The 22,808-nt window shown below is 40.7% G+C and overlaps 2 protein-coding genes across 2 annotated transcripts in view; both read right to left on the bottom strand.

Annotated features, from left to right (window-relative positions):
* The window catches only part of LOC135702963 (uncharacterized), an 87,023-nt gene extending 81,726 nt beyond the window's left edge, over positions 1 to 5,297 (bottom strand). Inside the window, exon 1 of the mRNA XM_065224039.1 lies at positions 4,161 to 5,297. Coding sequence (XP_065080111.1) covers positions 4,161 to 4,521 — 361 coding nt within the window. The 5' untranslated portion in view covers positions 4,522 to 5,297. The remainder of the gene's footprint in view (positions 1 to 4,160) is intronic.
* Positions 1 to 22,808, bottom strand: part of orb2 — a 1,372,010-nt gene that overhangs the window by 765,057 nt on the left and 584,145 nt on the right.

The following is a 22,808-nucleotide window of genomic DNA, read 5'->3' as shown; positions in this document are numbered from 1 at the left end:
GGAGCTAGCAGCTATATCATACGCGTTAGAGCAAATTACTTCACTTCCCCCTGACCATTACTTCATTTACACGGACAGCCTAAGCTCACTGAAGGCCATTCGTTTATTGAGGCCGATGAAGCACTCGTCGTATTTCCTGTTTGGAATACGATCTATCTTGATTGCTCTTACACTATCACCTTGGTTTGGGTCCCTTCTCATTGCTCTATTCCGGGTAACGAAAAAGCGGACTCGTTGGCTAAGGTGGGCGCTATGGAAAGTGACATTTTCGACCGTAAAATCGCCTTCAATGAATTTTTCTCAATTGCTCGTCAGCAAGTCCTCAGCAACAAAAGTGGAATGATGGTGATTTGGAAAGATGGCTAGACTCTATTCTCCCACAGGTGTCGAACAAACCATGGTGTAAAGGGTTGAGCATGGACCGAGACTTTATCCGGGTCATGTCGTGAATACTAATGGCAGACTCCTCGATCTTGTGTTTGTCAATCTACCGGAGTACTTTGACCTCATTGTACCCTCAACTCCACTTTTACCAATTGACGACCATCACGCACCATTTATCTTGCTTCTTGACGAAAGCTGTAATGGCGCAATCACAACGGACGATGGGGATGTGAGATTCAACTTTAATTTTCAGTCGTGTGATTTTGGTCGTTTGGATGACGTGCTCTCAAACATCGAATAGGATGCTCTACTGCGACGGGAATCATTGGACGAGTCTGTATCAGCTTTCTATGATAAACTTTACGAAGTTCTTAGTGACCAAGTACCTCAAAAGAGACAACGAGCTTCTTCAGTCTACAACAAGCCATGATGGACCTCTGAACTACGTCATCTACGAAACGTCCTCAGGAAAGCACGCAGCCGTTTCTTTCTGATGAAGTCCGATAGTGAGCGGAATAACCTTCAGGAAGTGGAAACAACGTACAAGGCACTTCTTTTTTCCACGTATGAAAGTTACATGGCTAAGATTCAATCAGATGTCAAGCAAAATCCTTCATGTTTCTGAAATTTTCTCAGAAGCCAAAAATCGGCTACTCGCATTCCAACTAATGTTAAATACGATGAAACAATCGCTAGCTCTAATTCGGAAGCAGCAAGCCTATTCGCCAAGTTCTTCGAGAGCGTATTTAGCAAATCATCGCCTGTTCCTCGCTTCAACCGCTTTGCCCATATTGCTTCACCAGACATAAATCTACCCGACGTTCAGTTTTCCGTTGTCGAAGTGGTGAAAGCCATTGAAGAACTCGACGTTGATAAAGGACCTGGAATGGACGGTATACCACCCTTGCTGCTGAAGAATTGCTCCACCGCACTTGCATCTCCCATAACATCTCTATTCAACCGTTCGCTGCATGACAGGATGTTCCCAGTGGCTTGGAAATCAGCTTCTATCATTCCAATCTACAAATCCGGCAACTGTAATCGAGTCACGAACTATCGAGGTGTTTTTGTCTTGTGTTGCTTGAGCAAAATTTTCGAAAAACTGGTGCATAACGTTCTGTATAACGCCGTATCTTCATTAATCTCCGGCAGCCAACATGGTTTCATGAAACAACGCTCCACGACTACAAATCTGATGTGTTACGTCAACACCTTGTCTCGCGAAGTTGAACATGGACAACAAGTTGATTCGATTTATATAGATTTCGCCAAGGCCTTCGACACTGTACCACATATCTTGGTCATAGACAAAATGGTACACATGGGGTTTCCGGAATGGATAACGCAGTGGTTGTGCTCGTACCTGTCGGACAGAACCGGTTGTGTTGTAGTGAATGCGGCACAATTCCAGCCGTTCAACATCACGACCGGTGTACCTCAAGGAAGCGTTCTTGGGCCACTGATCTTCAATATCTTCGTAAATGACTTGTGTATGCTGCTCTCTTCTTTTAACCTTTCTTTTGCCGACGACTTGAAGATTTATCGTGTCATCACTTCTTCAGAAGGCTGCATGGCGTTGCAAGAGGACATAAACGTTATGCTCGTTTGGTGTAGCGATAATGGAATGCGCGTGAACAGGGACAAATGCAAAGTTATTTCGTTTACGCGACGCACCAGGCCCATTGTCCATCAATTTAAAATGGAATCCGTCATACTGGAGCGAGTTCTATCGATTTGTGATCTGGGCGTTACTATTGACTCAAAATTGAAGTTTAACGAACATGCAGCTATTATAAGCGCCAAAGCATTTTCTGCACTCGGATTTATTCGTCGACATGCTTCAGATTTTACTGATGTGTACGCCATCAAAACGTTATATTGTTCGTTAGTGCGAAGTATCCTGGAGTATGCTGCTCCTGTATGGACACCATTCTACGCGACGCAGATCTTAGCAATTGAGCGTGTGCAGAGGAAATTCATACGATTTGCTCTACGCCAGCTTCCCTGGAATAACCCATTAAATCTTCCTTCTTACCCCGACCGATGCCGATTGATCAACTTAGAAAGTCTGTCATCGAGGCGAATTAAAATGCAGCGTATGTTCGTGTTTGATGTCATCACAGGAGGTATTGACTGTCCTGCACTTCTTGAGCAGATACCGATCAACATTCCTCCACGTCGCTTCCGAAGTTCACCTTTACTGGCAATTCCGTACCACAGGACGAACTATGGGCATCACAATCCCCTTGATTCTTGTCTCCGGGCTTTTAATGAAGTTGACGACAAATTCGATTTTAACACGTCCAAAACTGTATTTTCACATAGGATTAGGAATTAAGTCTAGAAAATAGTATTAAGTAGTTCAGTCTGTGCGACTTAGTCGAAGGCGGTGATCGTTAATAAAATAAAATTAAAATGTCTAGGCTCATGTCCAATCACTTTTCATTAGACTCACATCTCTATCGGATTGGGCTCTCAGGCCAAATGGACCAATTAATTATCGACCCCGTAAAGCTAACGCGATTGAGCCTGATAAAATACTGAATAAAAAAAAATTACGTCACATGCACAAATAGTTATTAACAAATACCAAAATTTCCAAAATTTCCAAAAAAAACTGCGCAAAAGGTCTGCAGGTTAGATGAAAGTTTTGAAGTCTTCAAAACTCAAAAACAACCTTAAAACACCCAAATAACTCATTGTAAAAAATCGATTATCTCAACGCAATTTTTAAAACAGCCAAATTTTGCAGAACTTATTTGAAAACATATGATCAAGTTTTCGAGGCCTCCCTTAGCTCGGTCGGCAAAGGCGCAGCTACAAAGCAAGACCATGCTGGAGGAGGCTGGGTTCGATTCTAGGTCCGGTCAAGGAATTTTTCGGGTTGGAACATTTCTCGAATCTCCCGGAAATAGAGTATGGTTGTACTTGCCACACAATTATAATAATGCAGAAATGTTACAAGCACCGCAAGCTCTCTCTCTCAGTTAATAACTGTGGAAGTGCATCTAGACCACTAAGTTGAGAGCACTCAAAAAGCTTATGTTCTTGAAATACGAAGAAGAAGAAGAAGAAGAATAATAATAATAATAATAATAAGAAGAAGAATAAGACGACGACGATCAAGTTTGCTGAATTTCTGCAACCCACTCGAGGGTGGCTCACGACCCATTGATTTGAGAATCGCTGTTATAAATTAAGGAGTTTAAGAACTCAGGCATTGACAATTTGTCTTTCCTCGTCGATATGTCAGTATGAATGTATTTTTTCAGATGCGCATTCCACGAGGCATCTCGAACGATCATCACTCATTTACATTGACTTGCATTGAATTCAAATCTCAATTTAAAACAATGGACTCCAGTCTTTGCCTACCCAATCTGAATGATAAAATAAAATGTATCAAACAAGCTCAACCCAATTCAAACACAGCTTGAAATTTGCATAGTTGACACTCGCTATCAACGAAGCCCTGCAAACCGTACACATTTGCACAATCAGCACTAATATCCGCCGGGTTGTGTCTAATTAGTTCGCCACTACTGCAACGCAAACACCTCCCTCTCCCCTATCCCGTCTTCACACCTCGCACGCCCACACAAACACATATCCAATCTAAACATAAATACCGATTATCGCAATCGCGCATTATAATGAGCTAGAACCATGGGAGCAGTACATACCTACTACGGTTTTCGCCGTAGCCGAAGCGTGGCAAATTACCCAACCTACCCAAACAGTAAACAAAACTAATCGATCTCCATCCCCAGACCCACCTTTTGCCGCCGCCGTTGACGTCCGCATCCGGTTGGAGCGATCCGATTTGAAAAACCTCGCACTGGCCAGTAGCTGACTCAAGCCAACCGGGTCGTCGTTATCGTAGCAACCGCCCGACCACTGCCGCTGTCCAATTGGATCCATCTGGTGGTGTCCGACATCGGCCGTCTCAAACAGTGACAAGGATCTTCCCAGAGGCACTTGCACCGCTGTGGTCGTATCGACTGACGAGGGAGTCATCCACGGCGACGACGATGACGTCGCCGGTGCTGGGTCGAATGGCGATGAGGGAGCCCCCGTCGTCGGCGAAAGCGGTGACGAACACTCACTTGGCGGAAGTGATCCATAGGCACGAAACATTTTCACTCACTCACGCTTTCTCTCTCTCTATCGCTCTGACACTTGCAACAAAGATAACGCCTTACAACTGAGAACTTTTCCTGCTGCTGCTGCTGGTGCTGGTGCTGGTGCTTCTGCTGATAAGAAACTTGAAGTTGACACTTTACTACACACGCGGGACACTGTAGTGCAGCATTAGGGGGGTTTCGTCGTGTGAAGCGCAGGTAGTTACTACATAGATAGCGATAGAGGTTGTATTATTTGAGCTATCTACTGGAGATGTCGCGAGAATGGCGCGGGGTTTACACACTACTGGTGAGTCGCGGTAATTGCGATAGGGTTGGCTCGAAGGCAGAGTGGACTACATCGCTTTCGTTAGTTGAAATTTTTACTATGTTATGGAAGATTTTGGTCCTTTTCACGGCCGATGAGAGTAAAAGTTGATGAATTTTTAAAATTTTAAAAGTCAACAATGGTGTGTTGGCAAACTTGGACCCTTACTGTAGCTTAAGATTTTTGATTTCTTTTGAAATATGATTTCAAAATTTTATTCGACCGTGTCATCCAATGACCTAGTCAGATTTCAAAATAGGAGGGAGGAAGAAAAAAATGGTTTTACGATGGAGGAGTAAGCCAAATGCAGCTTAACAGTAGACAGTATGTCTCGGGCCCAATAATTTATGTTTATGTGCTAGGCCCGCTGTCACGGTATGACATGTTGCCTACGCGATAGTCACATCCTGTCATTGGACTGGCCAGGTGCCAACAGGTTGAACTCCATTAGGCCGAACGCTATTATGCAGAAGTGGTCACTCGGTGAAATTAGTAATTTTACCGAAATAGAAACTTCTGGCAAGCTGCATTAAAATGATGGTTACCAGAAAAACCCGATTAGCAATTTTTCGGTCTTTCCAGTGTTTTGTTTTTTCGGAATTGTTAAAATTTTCCCAATTTCGCGTCAGGATTTTTTTAAAACTGGCATGTAGCAATTTTGTGTACCATGGCATCTACGGCATTGGGAGAGGTTTTGAATAGTTCCTCAAGTCTTCCTGAAGTTTTCCCACTTTATTCGGACATGGAGCATAAGGCTAGCTTTTTATAAAGTCTTAAGCTTGTTTTGCTCACTGAACTTGAAGTGATCTAAACAAAAATCATCAATCCTGATGAATGTGGGCGTCTTAGTGTTGGTTGGTTGACACTTCCAACATCATCACAGAATACGGTCAGGACTATCACATCGAACATAATCAAGGACGGACAGGAACAAAGTCAAACCAACGAAAAGGATATTCGGAGGTAAAGCAGGAAAAGGAGTTGAAAAGTAAAGCAGTATACTAAGTCAAAGCAGACAAGAGCAACGAGGTCGATATCATGGACATGGACGATTACGACAATCAGATGACAACAAAGATTAACAACGGACCGTATAAACAGCTTCAAGTAGACCCCTTACAGAACATAGTGAAACGCGTGGAGAAAGCACTGAAGGAGTGCAAATCAATATTAGGAGATGGAGCAGGTCGTTTACGGGAATCCAATCCCATTCTACCCATGATCAAAGGTCTCTCCAAAGTCCACAAACCGGGAAATTAAATGCGAGAGATCGTGTCTGCAGTTGGTCCCCCCCCCCGCACAAACTAGCGAAATGGCTATTAACATAGTTCCAGAGTATGCCGAATCAGTTCCAGAGTAAAGCAGTTAGTAATACCCCGTTCACATTACAGTCTATATCACGTAATATAGGCTGTCTTGCAATAAGCACTCATACATAGGATTTCCAGTGTAAACTAGATGTATGAGTGCTCATTGCAAGACAGTGTATATCACGTGATATACGCTGTAATGTGAACGGGGTATAACACCCATGAGTGCGCCCAGCAACTACAATCTTCAGGAGACTTCAACGAGGACGAGATTATGGTATTTTTCGACGTCACATCTCTTTTTTCACAGCGTACCGGTCAAGATTCGGATGTAGCTTAAGTTGACCCGCCTTTGTATGGAACATAACTACTTCTCTTTCCGAGGTAACATCTACAAGCAGACGAAAGGAGCCCCAATGGGAAACGCCCTATCCCCCTTCCTGTGTGAACTTTTCATGGCCAACTTGGAGACAATCCTGAAGGAGAAAGGGCTATTACCAACCCGTTGGTGGAGGTTTGGGAAGCCCTTGCACAAATTTAAGATGAGATGAACATAATTCACAAGGATGTCAAATTCACTACCGAGGTAGAAAATTACGGGAAACTCGCATTTCTCGATATTCTAGTCATCAGGGAATCGTCATCATCTTCTTCGCTTGAATACGAAATTTACAGGAAACCATCAAGCACCAAAAATGTTCCCAGACAACCAGAATGCACGTATATTCAAAGTTGTTTTCGTGATATACGTACAAAAGTGGAGGCCGTATTCGTGCATATTTTAATTTAATTTTAAACGAGTTGATTTATCATCATATACGATTTAATCTGTAAAAACAAATTCATTTAAAAAAGTCTTACGATGTAATCTGATTTAATTTGAGATTCAGTACGACGGAAAAATGAGTCATCGCATATAAGTCGGAAATATGCATTCTATACGATTTAACTTAAACATAATGCGAAGTATGTGCCATTCTTATATGCGATTTTGACTTAAACTGTAGCAATTTACGATACTGTCTGTACATTATTATACGACTTCTGGTTGTCTGGGTTATGCTTCCAACCATACGTTCCAGCAGAAAATGGCCGCCTTCCACCACATGATTCATCGGATTCAGGCTCTTCCACTCAGTGATACAGGAAAGGTTAAGGAATTACGGTACATCTTCGAAACAGCGAGACTCCATGGATAACAATCCAGGAAATCATCGATAAAAAGGCGAGAATTCTACAAAGGAGATTATTTACAACCCTCACCCACCTGAACCCTTGAAACGAGTGTCCGTTCCATATGATCAAGATATTACTTGTAAGCTAAGACCACAGTTAAAAAAATTAGGATTAGATTTAGTTTTCACCAGTAGACATAACCAGTTGAACTCATTGTTAGGATCCACTAAAGACCCAGTTAATGTTTTAGGTAAAGCAGGTGTATGTAAAATAAGCTGTAATCATTGTTACAAAGTATACGTAGGACAAACCAAGAGAACTTTTGCAACTAGATTTAAAGAACATATAGCGGAGGTTAATAAGGCCAAAAAGCAAGAGGAAAAAGACCTTACATATGATTTAAAATCAAAGGTTGCAGAGCACATCTTCACAAAGGACCACCAACTATCGACGGAGGACATCACAATTCTACGAACCATGGAAACTGGATGTTGCAGAGAGCCTCGAGATCAACAAACAACGGAATTCAACTTTACTCAACAGGTATCAAGGAAACGGACAAACATGGCTTTTCAAGTTACTACCTAGGACACATCAACGAGTAAGCATCTCATACAGGAAATTAAATTTAAGTTTACCTAGCTTTTTAAGTGAAAATGTACCTGAGTTAATATATATTCAGTAAAATGCGAATTTTTTCTTCAGTCTAGTATTAGTACAAGACACTGAAGAAGTCTGTACATTGTAGAAGAAATACGCGTATCTGTCAAGGATAAGCAAATAAGGTAGTGGAATTAAATGGAAAATCCTATTCCTTCTCTCTCTCATTATTAAAAATCATTATAAATCCCGTTACGCAAATTGCTAGACTGGGCCTTCATTTTCATTTTGATTTCTTGAACTGGTTCAACACCAAGTCAACTTGTCAATTCATCTTTGATCTGATCCAGGGTCTGTGGCAGATTTTTCAAGAAAACCTTGAATAGACGTTCAGTGTAAGCAAAACATGTGTGTGCGTTCTTCTTCCGGAAAAGCCGTTTGAATCAGTCCAAGGTTTCAGGTAAAACGCGGCATTCAGCCCAACGGCCAATTTGAAGTGAAAACTGGAATACATTAACGTAGTTCCAAAGCGAAGAGCATGGAAATCAAAAGTGGTTACCACAATAGGGGGACCTTTTCATTCTTGGCATTGAGTCGGGAATGATTATTGGAATTTTGTCTAGCTGAAGGACCATTCTCGTCATCCTTGAGCATATCAAATTGATTGCTCAAATAAATTTCATCAGAAGGGGGATCTAGAGATTGCCCTTTTCTTTTGCGTTTAGGTACCATTGCAGCAGAAGAAAGTTTTTCACAATCATCTTCCAAGTGAATTATTATAAAAATACCAATGATCAAAGAGAATCTTTTCAAGTCCATGTGCAAGCAGGATTACCTCCGGTAGGTTCCAAACAATGATCTTAGAGGAATTAGAGTCGAACAAAGTAGAAAATGTGCAGGCAATATTGAGCACTGTTTATTTTTTTTTTGTATCTTTAGGTATCAGTATACTTCCTTCAGCAAAAAGCAATTAGATTCGCTTGACAAAAGAGCACGATGTGTACTGAATAAGCTTTTCATAATTGTGTGGCACATGACTGATCCATGTCAGTCATAACCATTTTAGGCTGCAGTTTGGCCATTTTGAATTTCGCGAAACATTTCAAAATGACGTCTAAGACAAAGTTGTAGGAAAATGCCATTCCTTTTCATAAAAAAAATTTTACACGGTACCGATGGCAAGTAATTTTGGGAATAATGTTTGTTCTTTAATAAAAAAAAAATATTGAAAAAAATTGAAGCGGGTTATTTTTTTGTAATATATGCTCCAGCCCTTTTCTGGAATTCAACTCAAAATAACTTGATATTTTTACGAGTGTATTTTTTTCTGAAAAAAATGTTTTCCTGTTAATTTGTCTCAGACGTCATTTCGGTTGGAGGTGTCAATTTCGAGCTATGATTTGTTAAAAATATCGAAAACACCTTTTTAAATTTTTTAGCGGTATTGAAAATTGCCGAAAATTACAAAGTTTTACACAAATTAATCACATCATCCAGCCATTTTTCATAAAGATGGCGCTGTTCCGCTGGTAGAAAGTGATACAAATCCCCATGTAGAAATTGAGAGAAGTGGGAATAATTCGCTTTCGGTGCATATGTAGGTCAAAAATAGTGAACGACAACCTAAATAAATTAGTCAGGGACTTTGCCGTTCAGTTTTTTCACGGAAATTATTGTTAAAAAGTTACAATTAAATAAAAATGATTTTCCCCATGCACTCCCCAGAGAACTAAACAATTTAAAATTGAGAGAGACAAAATTTGCTCTCACTAGCTTAATTTCTCAACATGCCATGCATTTTGATGACACTCTATTTGGGATTTCCATTTCATAGATGACAAAATAGAGAACCTGACAGTGCAAAATATATCTGGTACCTCTTAATATGCATTTAGATTAACATTCAAAGTCCCTCCTTCTGACATATACTGCACAAAAGATACTTTCCATACTGCCCCATTCATAAAAATCGGCGGGAAATCCTGTGAGAAGTGAGCTATTTTGTGTGCAGAATGTGTAAAAAGGAGGAACTTAAGATGTTAATCTAATTGCATATATAAAGATACCACGCATGTTTTGCCCTGCAATGTCCTCTGTGAACAATTAACGGAAGACAGATTATGCGTAGTGTCCGATAGATGTCACCGCTAACAACAGCAGTGACATCTGATGGAAAATGAATGCAGAAGCTTGACAAAATGTTTCATTGGAGAAGGTCGAGGCTGATATTCAATGTTTGTGTTGCTATTTGGCCTAGAAATGCTCTTTTTATAGTGATGAAATGGACCATAGACCATTTTACACACTTCACGACAGCATTGCCAGAAATACTGATTTATCGGTATTAATACCGATTACTTGAATTTAATTAAAGAATTGTTCGGGAAACTTATTTATTCGGCTACATAGAACTCAGTTATGTAGTGTAAATTTGGTCATGCTGGATTCCTATAGCTCTCCGGAAGATCTGGATCATCCGGAACATCCATAAAGGTGGTAAGTTCTTAAAACTCATCCTAGAGCGCCACGCTTTTTGTACAATGCTTGTATTTGTGTTGTCAGATCAAGTTTGCACTTCTGACCGAAATACGGACACAAAGAGGTCTTCTGGAAGATCCGGAACAACCGTGAAAATGGTAAATTATTAATACTTATCCTAGAGCGTAGCGATTTTTTGAAAAAATGCTTGTAGATGCATTATCAGACCAAATTTGGACTCGTGACTGCAATATAAACGCTAAGGGGCCGCGGTCCTTTGGAAGATCCAGAACATCCGTAACAGTGGTCAATTGGTAAAATTGAACGTAGAGCTCCACGGTTCATTTGTTTGAAAATGTTTGCAGATGCTCGTGTTTGTGTTATCAGACCAGATTTGGATTTCTAACCGGAATATGAACCCTGGAGACCAAATAATGTTATTCTGGAAGATCCGGAACAACTGTAAAAGTCGTCAATTCATAATACTCATCCTAGAGGGCAGCGGTTTTTGATAAGTGCTTGTATGTGTTATCTATATTCTGGTAAAAAGTTCAAATTTGGTCTGCAAGCATTTTACAAAAAAAAAGCAGTACTCTACGATGAGAATCAAGAATTTACCATTTTAACGGTTGTTTCGGATCTTCCTGAGGTACACTCTGTGAACCCCTAGTGTCCGTATTGCGGTCATAAGTCCAAATTTGGTCTGATAACTGAAATACAAGCATTTTACAAAAAAGCATGGCACTCTAGGATGAGTTTGAAGAATTGACCACTTTTACGGAAGATCCGGAAGTTCCTGATCTTTCGGAGAGGTATAGGAATCCGGCATGACCTTATTTACACTACAAGAATTTTGAACTGAGTTTAATGTAGGCGAATCAACAAATTTCCTTAAAAATCCTGCAAATTATATGCAAGTAAATAAAGTGAAAAAGGATGTTAGAACTTAACCATGTTTTAGGATCAACTTATCCATATTTTTCCCATAAAATATGTATTGAAGTGAGGAGTTGTTCAAAATTTCATGGAATTTGGTTGAAAAATGAGCTACCGGATATTTTATTGATTTAAACTTATACCTGTAAGGGGCTGTTCATTAATTACGTAGACGGTTTTTTAGGATTATTGACCCCCCCCCATTGCGTAGACAATTCTAGATAGAGCTGGAATTAGGGTGTAACAGCTTTTGTAAACAATGACTTCTCTCGTTGATTTCCAGTAACTCAAGGCTCGCCCAAGCATAGCAATATCAACATCAGATAGGGGAAGTCTTCCTCTACCCGATGGTTATGTTGGTTCGCGTTGGTGTGCCCTGTATTCCTAGAAATCATCGATAAAAGCCATTGTTTACAAAAGCTGGTAGGCTCTAATTCCAGCTCTCCTAAACTGTCTACGTAGTTTATGAACAGCCCCTTATTATACCGTTTAAGTGACATCAGCCAAATTTTGGAAACATCTCAAGTCCAAAGAACTTCAGATAAATTTAATGGTTTTCAGGACAGTTCCAATTTTATTTTCTGGAGAATTGAGATACTTTATAAAACCTCCAAGAACATCAAAACAGATACATTGATTTCAAGGAAATTGCTGAAACTTTAAATGAGCTCCGAGATACTCACTGTATTTCAACAAAGGCTCTTGAATATTTTGGAAACGTTAGGAAAGTTACATAATAAACATCAGAAAATTTTGAGGACGTTTTAAGTGAAGTTCTGTGTTTTTTAATAACCGCTTCAAGATCTTTTGAAAATTAAAAATTGGTAAGATCAGAAAACTTCATTGGTGATGTTCCATCAATGTCATGAAATATGTGTGAGTAGCTTAGAATTTTCAAAATCTTCATGAAAGTTCCATCAAAGTAGATTAGAGATTTTTTGGTACTTCATTTTAGTCAAGGAACATCAGAGAACTTCAAAACAGACTTCAGGAAAATTTCAAGAAATTGCAAGCAATTCCGAGGAATTATGGAATATTCCTAAGTGCATTTCAGGAACGTTTCGAAAACTCCAGGGGCTCTTCAAGGATGATTTATAAATATCAGGAAAATTTCTGGATCATAAGAACATTAAGAAAATCTCTTTGTTCCGGATTTTTGCCTTGAAGTTTTTTTTTTTTGAATTTCTCCAGAAGTTTCTTCCAATCTACCTTACGAAGTTTGTTCCAATATCCCATGAAGTTTTTGTTGTCTTCTCCAGGAAGTTCAATTATACTTCTACCGTATGAATCTATCGAATTCTCCCAGAAGTCCCTTTCATCTTCCTCTGGAAGATTCTCCATAAGCCATGCTCCGTAGATTTTTTTTTTTCGACTTATATTAGAAGGTTTTTCCTAGCTTTTTTCCTAGCCTTTCTGTGGAAGTTTTGTCGGCTTTCTTCAGAAGCTAATTCAAACATTCTCCGGGAATTTTCTAAGACCTCTACTGGTCTTAGTGGAAAATTTTGAATTGGTCCCTTCAAAAACGGAAAAAATATAAAATTAATTTAAAAAGCAAATACCGATAAATACCGATTTTTACAAACTTCTGATGTGGATAAGCTTGAAAACAATCTGGCCACGCCACACACAGAGATGGCCCCCAAGGGGGGCCTTTAGTTGGAGACAATTTCAGATTTTACCTACTCTACCAATACATTCAAATACGTTGCAGAAATGTTCCGAAAATTTCAGGAGTATTGCGTACTCTAGTTTAATATTCTCTTCCATTAATTATAATTATGGCCGTTCATTTTTAGGGGCTCATGGATTCGATGTTGCTGGGGGCACACATACGCTCTATCATTGAGTAAACCAGCTCTATATTTACCGGGACGCTGTTGAAAATGTAATCGAGTACTGAACTGTTTGAATGAATGATAAAACAAAATACGGCAAGCAAATCACATAAACGTATTTACTGTTACGTGCAAAATATTGTGAATTTGCTTTGTAAAAAATACCTTAGATAGGCAGTCAGATATTTTGGAAAAAAAAGCTACGTAGACTTTGTAAAATACCCTCGTCCCCCTCGTAAACTAGTGTAGACTTTTAGCTACTCTCTGCCTCCCCCTAGAAATCCTACGTGGTTTATGAACAACCCCTAACTGCAAGTTCTCCCGGGGCTTCCCGGTGGTCCCAAATCGGCCAATATGGCCAATGACCTATTAATAACCAGAAGCAGCCTATTCATGAAAAACCATGAATGCAGAGCCATCGAAAGGCATTTTCTCCAACCACAGATACGCCGGGGGCATCCTGGGGGTCCTGGAACGGTCAATATGGTAAATGGTCTGTTTCAAGAACCGATTCATGGAAAACCACAAAGATTGATGGTTTGTGAAAAATTGCAATTTACCCTTTGTACATGTTCCTTCGAGGGCTTTTTAAAGGTTCCAGAACGGCCAATATTATGAGTGATCTATTTCAAGACCATACATAGCCTATTAATGAAAAAATCATGAAGATAGAGCTGTCGAAAGCCATGTTTCTGTGAAAACTGCAATCCAAACTTCAGGTTCTCCTGTTGGCATCCCTGTGACCTCAATACGGCCAATGTAGCCAATGGCTCGTTTAAAGTCCATAAAAAGCCTATTCATGCAAAATTATGAAAATTGAGTCATCTTAAGGGTTGTTTTTGGTGAAATACTGCAAACCTGTTTCAGGTTCTTCTAAGATATTCAGGTGGTCCCGGAACGACCGATATCGTCAATCGACAATTTGAAGAATATCATAAGTACAGGACACAGAACAAGTCTGCACATTGTAGACGAAATACGCATATCTGTCAAGGATAAGCAAATAAGGTAGTGGAATTAAGTGGAAATTACAAATCATTGTCTCTCTCTCTTTATATCATTAGCCTATCCATGAAAGACTATGAAGATTAGGATAGGTCATGATCATCATTTTTTCAGTACAATGTTTTTTTTTGGTTCCATTTGGGGTCCCGAACAACTATGCAAAACTTGGGGACGATTGGTTGTAACCCGGCTTTCCGCATTGCGTTTGAAATTTGTATGGAAATTAGTATGGGAAAACCTACTTTTTTGCATCTTTATTACTAGGGACCACAATTTTGCACGCATCTTAATACGTTTAAGTATAGCCCAAGAAGTGCCTAACAACTTTGCCAAATAATGTATTGTTCTAAAATGCCCCTAATAAAAGTTGTAGCTGTGCAAAGTTCACTGTTTCGAATTAAATGCCAAAAATCCCTTTTTCTGCCAACACTGCCGGTGTACCAATGAAAGTCAAACTCCAAACTGAAATAATTTCGAAGTTGATTATTTTATCGGTTTGTGATGTTCATATGAAATATTCAAAAACAATAAATCTATCTCATATGCGTAGTTGGGGGGGGGGGGGGGTGTCACTCATATCAATAGAAATAAAGTTTCAAACTGAAATAACTTCGGAGTTTCTTATCTTATCGATTTGGTATGTTCATATGAATTATTCAAAAACAATTTTTCAATCTCATAGGCATATTAAGAGATGAGAGAGGGGGGGGAGGCTAACTATACCCCGCCCCCTTCACGCATATAAATGGAAGTAAAGCTTCAAACTGCAATAGCTTCGGTGTTTCTGATCTTGTCAAGTTGGTATGTTCAGATGTATTCAAAAGCATGTGCTACATTTAATAGGCGTAGTTAGATATGGGAGGGGGGGGGGAGCTTACTGAATCCTTTCCGCCCCTCACTTATATCAATGAAAGTAAACATAAAGACTAAAATAACTTCGGAGTTTCCCATCTCTCGAGTTATTTTGAAGGGTTATTCAACAACATTTGCTCAATCTCATAAGAGCAGCTTGAAAGCGAGTGCCCCCATTCCCTTCCCTACTCTTTTGGTGCAGTATACAATGTCAGATATATTCACACAAATATCATTGGATTGTAATGATTATATTTCATTTTATTATATTCTACGATTTCTCAAGGTACTCTTTTCGATGCTGTTCCATCCCCTGAAGCAAATATTGCTGTTGAACTAGGTCTCAGGTGAATTTCTTGATAAGTCAGAAATTAGTTTTACATCTTATTCAGCCATATCGTTGACAACCATCAAGGAAGCAACTTGTTGTATTGCATTGAAATAATCTGTATCATTATTCCACTCGTTTGCCGGTTTTTGCATGAAGCCGGTTGAAATTTCGAAAAGGAATCAGCACTGTTAGAAATGACGTTTGACTTGGAAGCCCAACTAAAACGTAGCCCTTTTAAAGTTAGCCCAACAAGCGAAATCTGACTGTATCTGTGTCTGAGACGAAACTGGTGAAGACAGTTTCCGTTTCCTACTATTTTTTTTTGTTTTTGACGTACGACTACACTTCTGTGTTTTCTATATGCGGGTGGCCTGAATGGCAGTTTAATATTTCAAATAAAAGCTTTATATAGAAATAATATAGCCGCTGGACTAATAATTCAAACAACATCTCCTCACTTACAAATGAACGGACAAGTGGATTCATCCTGAACATACCAAATCGATAAGATAAGAAACTCCTGTGGTCTTTAAGTGACCATAATAGGCAATAGTCCATTTCAAGACTAAAAATAGGCTATTCATGAAAAGCCCTGAGCATAAAGCCGTCGACAGGCATGTTTTGGAGAAAAACTTCATATGTCCCCTACTAAAGATTTTTCCGAGGTCATCTACGTGATCCCGGAGTGGCCAATATGGTCAATGGTCAATTTCAAGAATACAAATAGCCTATTCTTGAAAATCCATGAACATAGAGCCGTCGAAAGGCAGGTGAAAAACTTCAATTGTCCCCTACTGCAGGTTCACCCAGGGTTTTTCGGTGGTCCCAAAATGACCAACATAGTCAATGGTCAATTTCAATACTATAAATAGCCTTTTCTTGAAAAACCATGAAGATAGTGCCATCAATTGTCGCAAGGCATATTTTTGTGAAAAACATCAACTGTCCCGTACTAAAGGTTCCACCGGGGGTTCTCCGGTAATCCCAGAGTGGTCAATATGATCAATGATCCAATGCAAGACTATAAATAGCCTATTCTTGAAAAACCATGAAGATAGAGCCGTCCAAAGGCATGTTTTGGAGGAAAACTTAATTTGAAACCTACTACAGGTTTTCTTGGAGACATTTTGTTGATCCCGGACTGGCCAATATGTGCAATGGTCAATTTCAAGACTATAAATAGCCTATTCTTGAAAAACCATGAAGATAGAGCCGTCGAAAGGCATGTATTGGAGAAAAACTTCAATTGTCCGCTACTGCAGGTTCCCCCAGGGTTCTTCGGTGGTACCAAAATGGCCAACATAGTCAGTGGTCAATTTCAAGACCATAAATAGCCTATTCTTGAAAAACCATGAAGATAGAGCCGTCGGAGGCCATGTTTTGGAGGAAAACTTCAATTGTCCCCTACTAAAGGTTCCCCTGAGGACATCCCGGTGATCTCGGAGTGGCCAAAATGGTCAATGATCTAATGCAAGACTAAAAATAGCCCATTCATGAAAAACCATGAAGACATTGCTGTCGTAAGGTATGCTTTGATGAAAAACTTCAACTGTCCCCTACTACAGGTTCCTCCAGGGTTCTTCGGTGGTCCCAAAATGACCAACATAGTCAATGGTCAATTTCAATACCATATATAGCCTATTCTTGAATACCCATGAAGATAGTGCCATCAATTGTCGCAAGGCATCCCACTGCGACCTAGCAAGAAGTACAGTCGACTTGTTTCGCGCTCCGGTATTTCGGAAGTTTTCTCGGTATTCGGTTGGTTTAAATTATCAGTTTTTTCTCGCTTAGTGATTACTGGCATAGTACCCGGCTAAACAATTATCTGAAAGTGAGTTTTTCTGAGAAGAAAGTGGTTTTCGGCGCCATCGGAAAGAAAATTGTTCACTTGCAATTGCATATTCGCAAACCAATTTGCGCTTCATCGGTGCGTGATCACGCATACCTGCACACAGATCATCGTCATCGAGTGTCAGCATCTGCCTCCGCATTTATACCGGTCATCCATCATCGTGTGTCCAGCTGAGTGCCGAGCCTAATACAAGCACACCACTACAAAGATCGCCCGCACACGCGCATCGAAGGTCACCCACGCTGCGCGTCGCTCCGCTGCTGCTGTGTAATCACTCGGTGGTAGTAGTCCAAGAGAGAGGCGCCAGCTAGCTCTGAAGCCGATCGCGTAAACGTCAATGCGAACCAGTCATGATCTGTCACTGTGAACCGAAATTTTGATTCAATAAAGTGGGGGAAGTATTGTTAATCGGAAAAAATCTGCGTATTGTTTTTTTTTTCAAGATAGTTTTTTTGAAATGGCAGTTAATGACGGTGCAGAATACAAATGTTTTTGGACGTTCGGCGTTTCTGTTACTTATTGTGAACCAGGGAGAGGGTGTTATAAGTAGTTTTCACGCAAAGGAGTTATTTTCCATTGAAATAGAGACAACTTGTAGGGATTGAAGTGAACAATCGTTACGTAATTAAAAATTGATTATCGTCTATCCACTAGAAGTATGAAAATCGGAGCAAGCAACAATCATTTTGATGCCGAAAAAGCTAGAAGTCTTCCACAAAAGCGCTTCTTTCTTCCATTTCATCACCCTTTTTTTCATTTTTTTTTTTTTTTTTTTGCATATCTAGAATATATATAGGTAGTTGGGTAGAATATTTATTGAAACAAAATCTTGTAAATCATATTTAAGTACCTGTCATAGCTTTTGATTTGCTTTTTCGTTTTGCAACAATCAGAAATTTTAATCTTGGTTGCTTTTGACTTTGTCGACGCATTCTCCGTGGCGATAATGATTTCTTGACCCGCGTTTTCAATGTCATCAAATTGAAAATCCGGCGGGATTGCTTTGAAATCAGCGTATGTGTGATCCAGAAGCGACGGGCAGGAATAGAGTGGTAAGGATGTCGATAGGATCGCTGGGTACCCGTCGTCTTCGTCGTTTGTATCGTTATCGTCATTGATCAAATAAGCACACAATGTAGGGATTGCAGTTTTGCTCAATCTGGTGCTTTTGCCAGCCTTAGCATAACAGATCGCATCAAAATGCATCTGCAAAACAGTAAATCAAGAGCAAATTTTCATTATGTCGTAAGTAACATTTGCACCAATCCGAGAAAAATAAAGTTTTGTTTTGATGACCGAAAAGTTATTCCTATTTCCAAGTAAACACATATAATCTCATAGTGATAGCAATGTTTAACATATTTAGCAGGGTTTTAATCATACAAATGCAAATCGCTAGCTTTCATGCTAAAAACATACTGGTTTTTGAGTCAAAAGTTATTATACGTCGTTTGGCGGCCCCTATTGTTACTTAAGTCAAAGTGAATTTACCAGGATATTCGGGAGAATTATCAATATTACGTCTCCTTACGTGCAGCCCATTCACCATTTTAGGACCACCGAAATCATCTTATACCCCGTTCACATTACAGCCTATATCACGTAATATAGACTGTCTTGCAATGAGCACTCATACATATGATTTCCAGTGAAAACTAGATGTATGAGTGCTCATTGCAAGACAGCGTATATCACGTGATATACGCTGTAATGTGAACGGGGCATTAGCAACAAACAATTCGATTTATTCACTTTAATAATGAGAAAGCGAAACGACGAACGTACACTTTTCACGGGTTTCTCAGCGCTGTTACTTAAGTCAAACGGCATCTCCATAGAAATTGGGTGACTTAAGTAACATCGAAAACTATTTTGATCGGAAGGTGATTACGTCAAAAAGCAATTTGACTGGTAAATAAATTTAAAGATGGGATTTGATCCTATATTCGGACAGTATATAGTGTAATAGCAGGAGAATCGATTGACACTGATACGAGGCGAACCAGCCCAAGGCTGAAAGCTTCCCTAATAAAGTTAAAATAATTAATTGACGCTGATAGCTCGACTTTGTTTACCTTTGTTACATTCGACGTAATGAAAATTTGCTCTTGAAATCATTTCTAATTTTTCACGTTTCATGATTATTTGCATTTGTATTATTTGCGTACGCTGCATACTCTCATTGCATCTGTGACAATAAAATCAGCTCCTACATTACAAAACTCAACCCACCGTGCTTGAAGCAATGGATCGTTTGGTAACCGGTGAAACAACACATCCGGGTGGGTTTTCTTGTTCCGGCCGCAACGCTTCACTTGACAACGCATTTTACCTCCTGTGTATCACTTTTAACCTCCTCCTAATCACCAGAATTCACAAAATCAAACCCGTTTAATACGAACCCGATAGCTCTAAGCAATATGCAGTAAGATGCTTGCTCACAACTCTTGGCTCACAACATACAGTTCACGACAAGTTTGAACACTCCGACGGCAAAACTATATCAACAAACCGAGTGACAAACGCGCATCCTCGCTTGAATGATTCTTTCCATCAACAATTTTTTCAACAAAAAGGAAGAAGAAGAAGGCAACCAAAACAAAGCATCTGTCATTTGAGCTGGCTCCTCTCTCTTGGGTAGTAGTATAGCAGATAAGTTTTTTTTTTCCTGTTTCTTTCTTTCTCTCGCCCATCAGTTAAATTTAATTTTGTGTTTCTGTGTTTGTAGTTTTTTTCTGTTTATTGTGTCTGTGTGGTTTTAAGCATCGTTTCAGTGGTAGAGCGTTTACCGCTCCCACTAGTACGGCAAAATGGACGTCTCGTCAGAAGACGATATGGACATTTTGTCGGAAGATGACACCAGTTTGCCACTCGATGGCAAGAAAAGACGAAAACGTCCTGTCATTCATGGTTCGTCTCAGAAAAGCCCCCGATCGCGAGCCTATCCAGATGACTCGACTGGGCCATGGGTTGTCTACTTTCAGCCCAAAAACAAACCTTTGAACTTGATGCAAATTTCCACTGATCTGACGAAGCGATACTCGGCCGTGACCGAAATCACGAAGGTTAGGCATAATAAACTTCGTGTTGTCGTTTCTAACCTGAAGCAGGCTAACGAGATTGCTGCCTCCCAGCTCTTCACGCTCGAGTACAGAGTTTACATCCCAGCTCGTGATGTGGAGATCGAAGGTGTGGTCACCGAAGCGAGTCTGACCCCCGAGATCTTGGAGAAGCAGGCGGTTGGCCGTTTCAAGAACCGTTTGCTTCCTCCGGTGAAGATACTGGATGTCCAAAAACTGGGCTCAGTATCTGTCAGCGAGGGTAAAAAGAGTTTTACCCCCACAGACTCGTTCCGTGTGACCTTTTCTGGTTCAGCCCTTCCTCACTACATCGAGCTGGGAAAACTTCGACTACCTGTGCGCTTGTTCGTTCCCCGGGTCATGAACTGCCAAAACTGTAAGCAGTTGGGACATACGGCGTCCCACTGTGGCAGCAAGGCACGCTGTTCCAAATGCGGGGAGAAGCACGAGGATGGCGCCTGCACAGTCACTGTACCAAAATGCGTGTACTGTAAGGGAACTCCTCATGGTCTCTCGTCATGCCCGGTGTACAAACAACGCGGGGAAAAACTAGAGCGCTCTCTTAAAGAACGTTCCAGGCGGTCTTTTGCAGAAATGCTTAAGACAGCCAAGCCATCGACCAACGAAACAAATCCCTTCGCTCTTTTGTCAGATGACGAGTCTGGCTCTGACTTGGCTGAGGAGGGAGTTTCTTTCAGTTTTCCGGAAGGTTCTGCCCGGAAACGAAAACGCATCCGTTCGCGGAAAGTTGCAGATCAAGAACCCCAAATCAGCTTGCTCAAATCAAGGAGTGGTGGAAAAAAGGAGACTTCTACTCCTCCTGGATTCCGCAGAACTGATTATACCCAGGATTTTCCACCTCTCCCGGGGACATCCAAAACCCCCGATGCCCCAATTTTCAGAACACAAGCCCCTTCTTCATCTGGGTTGTTCTCATTTGATAACATTGTGGACAGTATCCTCAATTACCTCGATATTTCTGATCCTCTGAAAAGCATTGTTCTGGCAATGCTTCCTACTGTGAAAACCCTCTTGAAGCAATTGACATTGAAGTGGCCCCTCCTTGCAGCAATCATCTCCTTCGATGGATAATTTTCCAAACGAGGTCGGGGATTTGATCACTGTTCTACAGTGGAATTGTCGAAGTCTTATTCCTAAGATAGAATCGTTTAAGTTTTTGGTTCACAATAATGATTGTGATGCATTTGCTCTATGTGAAACTTGGCTCTCTTCAGATATCGATCTTCCTTTTCATGATTTTAACATTATTCGACTGGATCGTGAGGATTCGCGTGGAGGAGGAGTACTTTTGGGGATCAAAAAGTGTCATTCCTTCTATAGAGTGAATCTTCCACAATTTCCAGGTATTGAAGTTGTCGCATGTCAGGCTTTTGTTAAAGGCAAGAGCCTTTGTATTGCTTCTGTGTATATTCCTCCCCGAGTTTCGATTAGTCAAAAACAACTTTCAGATATCTGTTCAGTTCTTCCTACTCCACGGTTGATTATGGGAGATTTTAATTCCCACGGTACAGGCTGGGGGGAACTGTATGATGACAACCGTTCTACTTTGATATATGACCTCTGTGATAACTTCAATATGACAATTCTTAACAATGGAGAAGTAACACGTCTGGCTGGTCCATCCTCAAATGGAAGTAGATTAGACCTCACACTTTGCTCTAATTCATTATCGTTGGATTGCACGTGGAATGTGATCCAGGATCCCCACGGTAGTGATCACTTGCCGATCAAAATTTCGATTGCCAGTGGGTTCAATTCGTCGGAATCCGTTAACGTCGCGTACGACCTCACCCGTAATATCGATTGGACAACGTTCAAGACCGCGATAGATGAAGCCGTGTCGTCGGTAGAAGAGCTTCCACCGTTGGAGGAATATAACTTCCTCTCCAATCTGATCTTGGACAGCGCGCTTCGAGCTCAAACTCGGCCGGTTCCAGGAACGTCTTTTCGTAGGAAACCTCCTACCCCTTGGTGGGACCAGCAATGCACTGAGGTTTATCGTAAAAAGTCCGACGCGTTTAAGCTTTTCCGGAAACGCGGAACACCCGAGTATTTCGAAGCATACTCAACTCTTGAACGCGAACTCAAGAGCCTCATCAAAGCCAAGAAACGCGGATACTGGCGGCAGTTCGTGGACGGTTTATCGCGCGAAACGTCGATGAATACGCTTTGGAACACGGCGCGAAGGATGCGTAACCGGTCTTCAAACAACGAGAGCGAGGAGTACTCGGATCGGTGGATTCTCAAGTTCGCGCGAAAAGTATGTCCTGATTCCGTGCCGGCACAGATGATTCCTCGCGAAACGACGAATTCGGTAGACGAGATCAGCCAGCCTTTTTCAATGCTAGAGCTCTCACTCGCGCTCCTTTCGTGTCGCAATTCGGCTCCGGGGGCTGATAGAATCAAGTTCGACTTGTTGAAGAACCTCCCAGACGTCGCTAAGAGGCGCATGTTGAACTTGTTTTGTCAGTTCCTGGAGTTTAATATTGTTCCAGA

This window comes from Ochlerotatus camptorhynchus, unplaced genomic scaffold (assembly GCF_037179485.1).
Source record: "Ochlerotatus camptorhynchus isolate MF236.1 unplaced genomic scaffold, CSIRO-AGI_Acam_v1.1 ptg000203l, whole genome shotgun sequence".
Taxonomy (NCBI): Eukaryota; Metazoa; Arthropoda; class Insecta; order Diptera; family Culicidae; genus Ochlerotatus; species Ochlerotatus camptorhynchus.
This window is presented reverse-complemented; position numbering and strand designations above follow the sequence as displayed.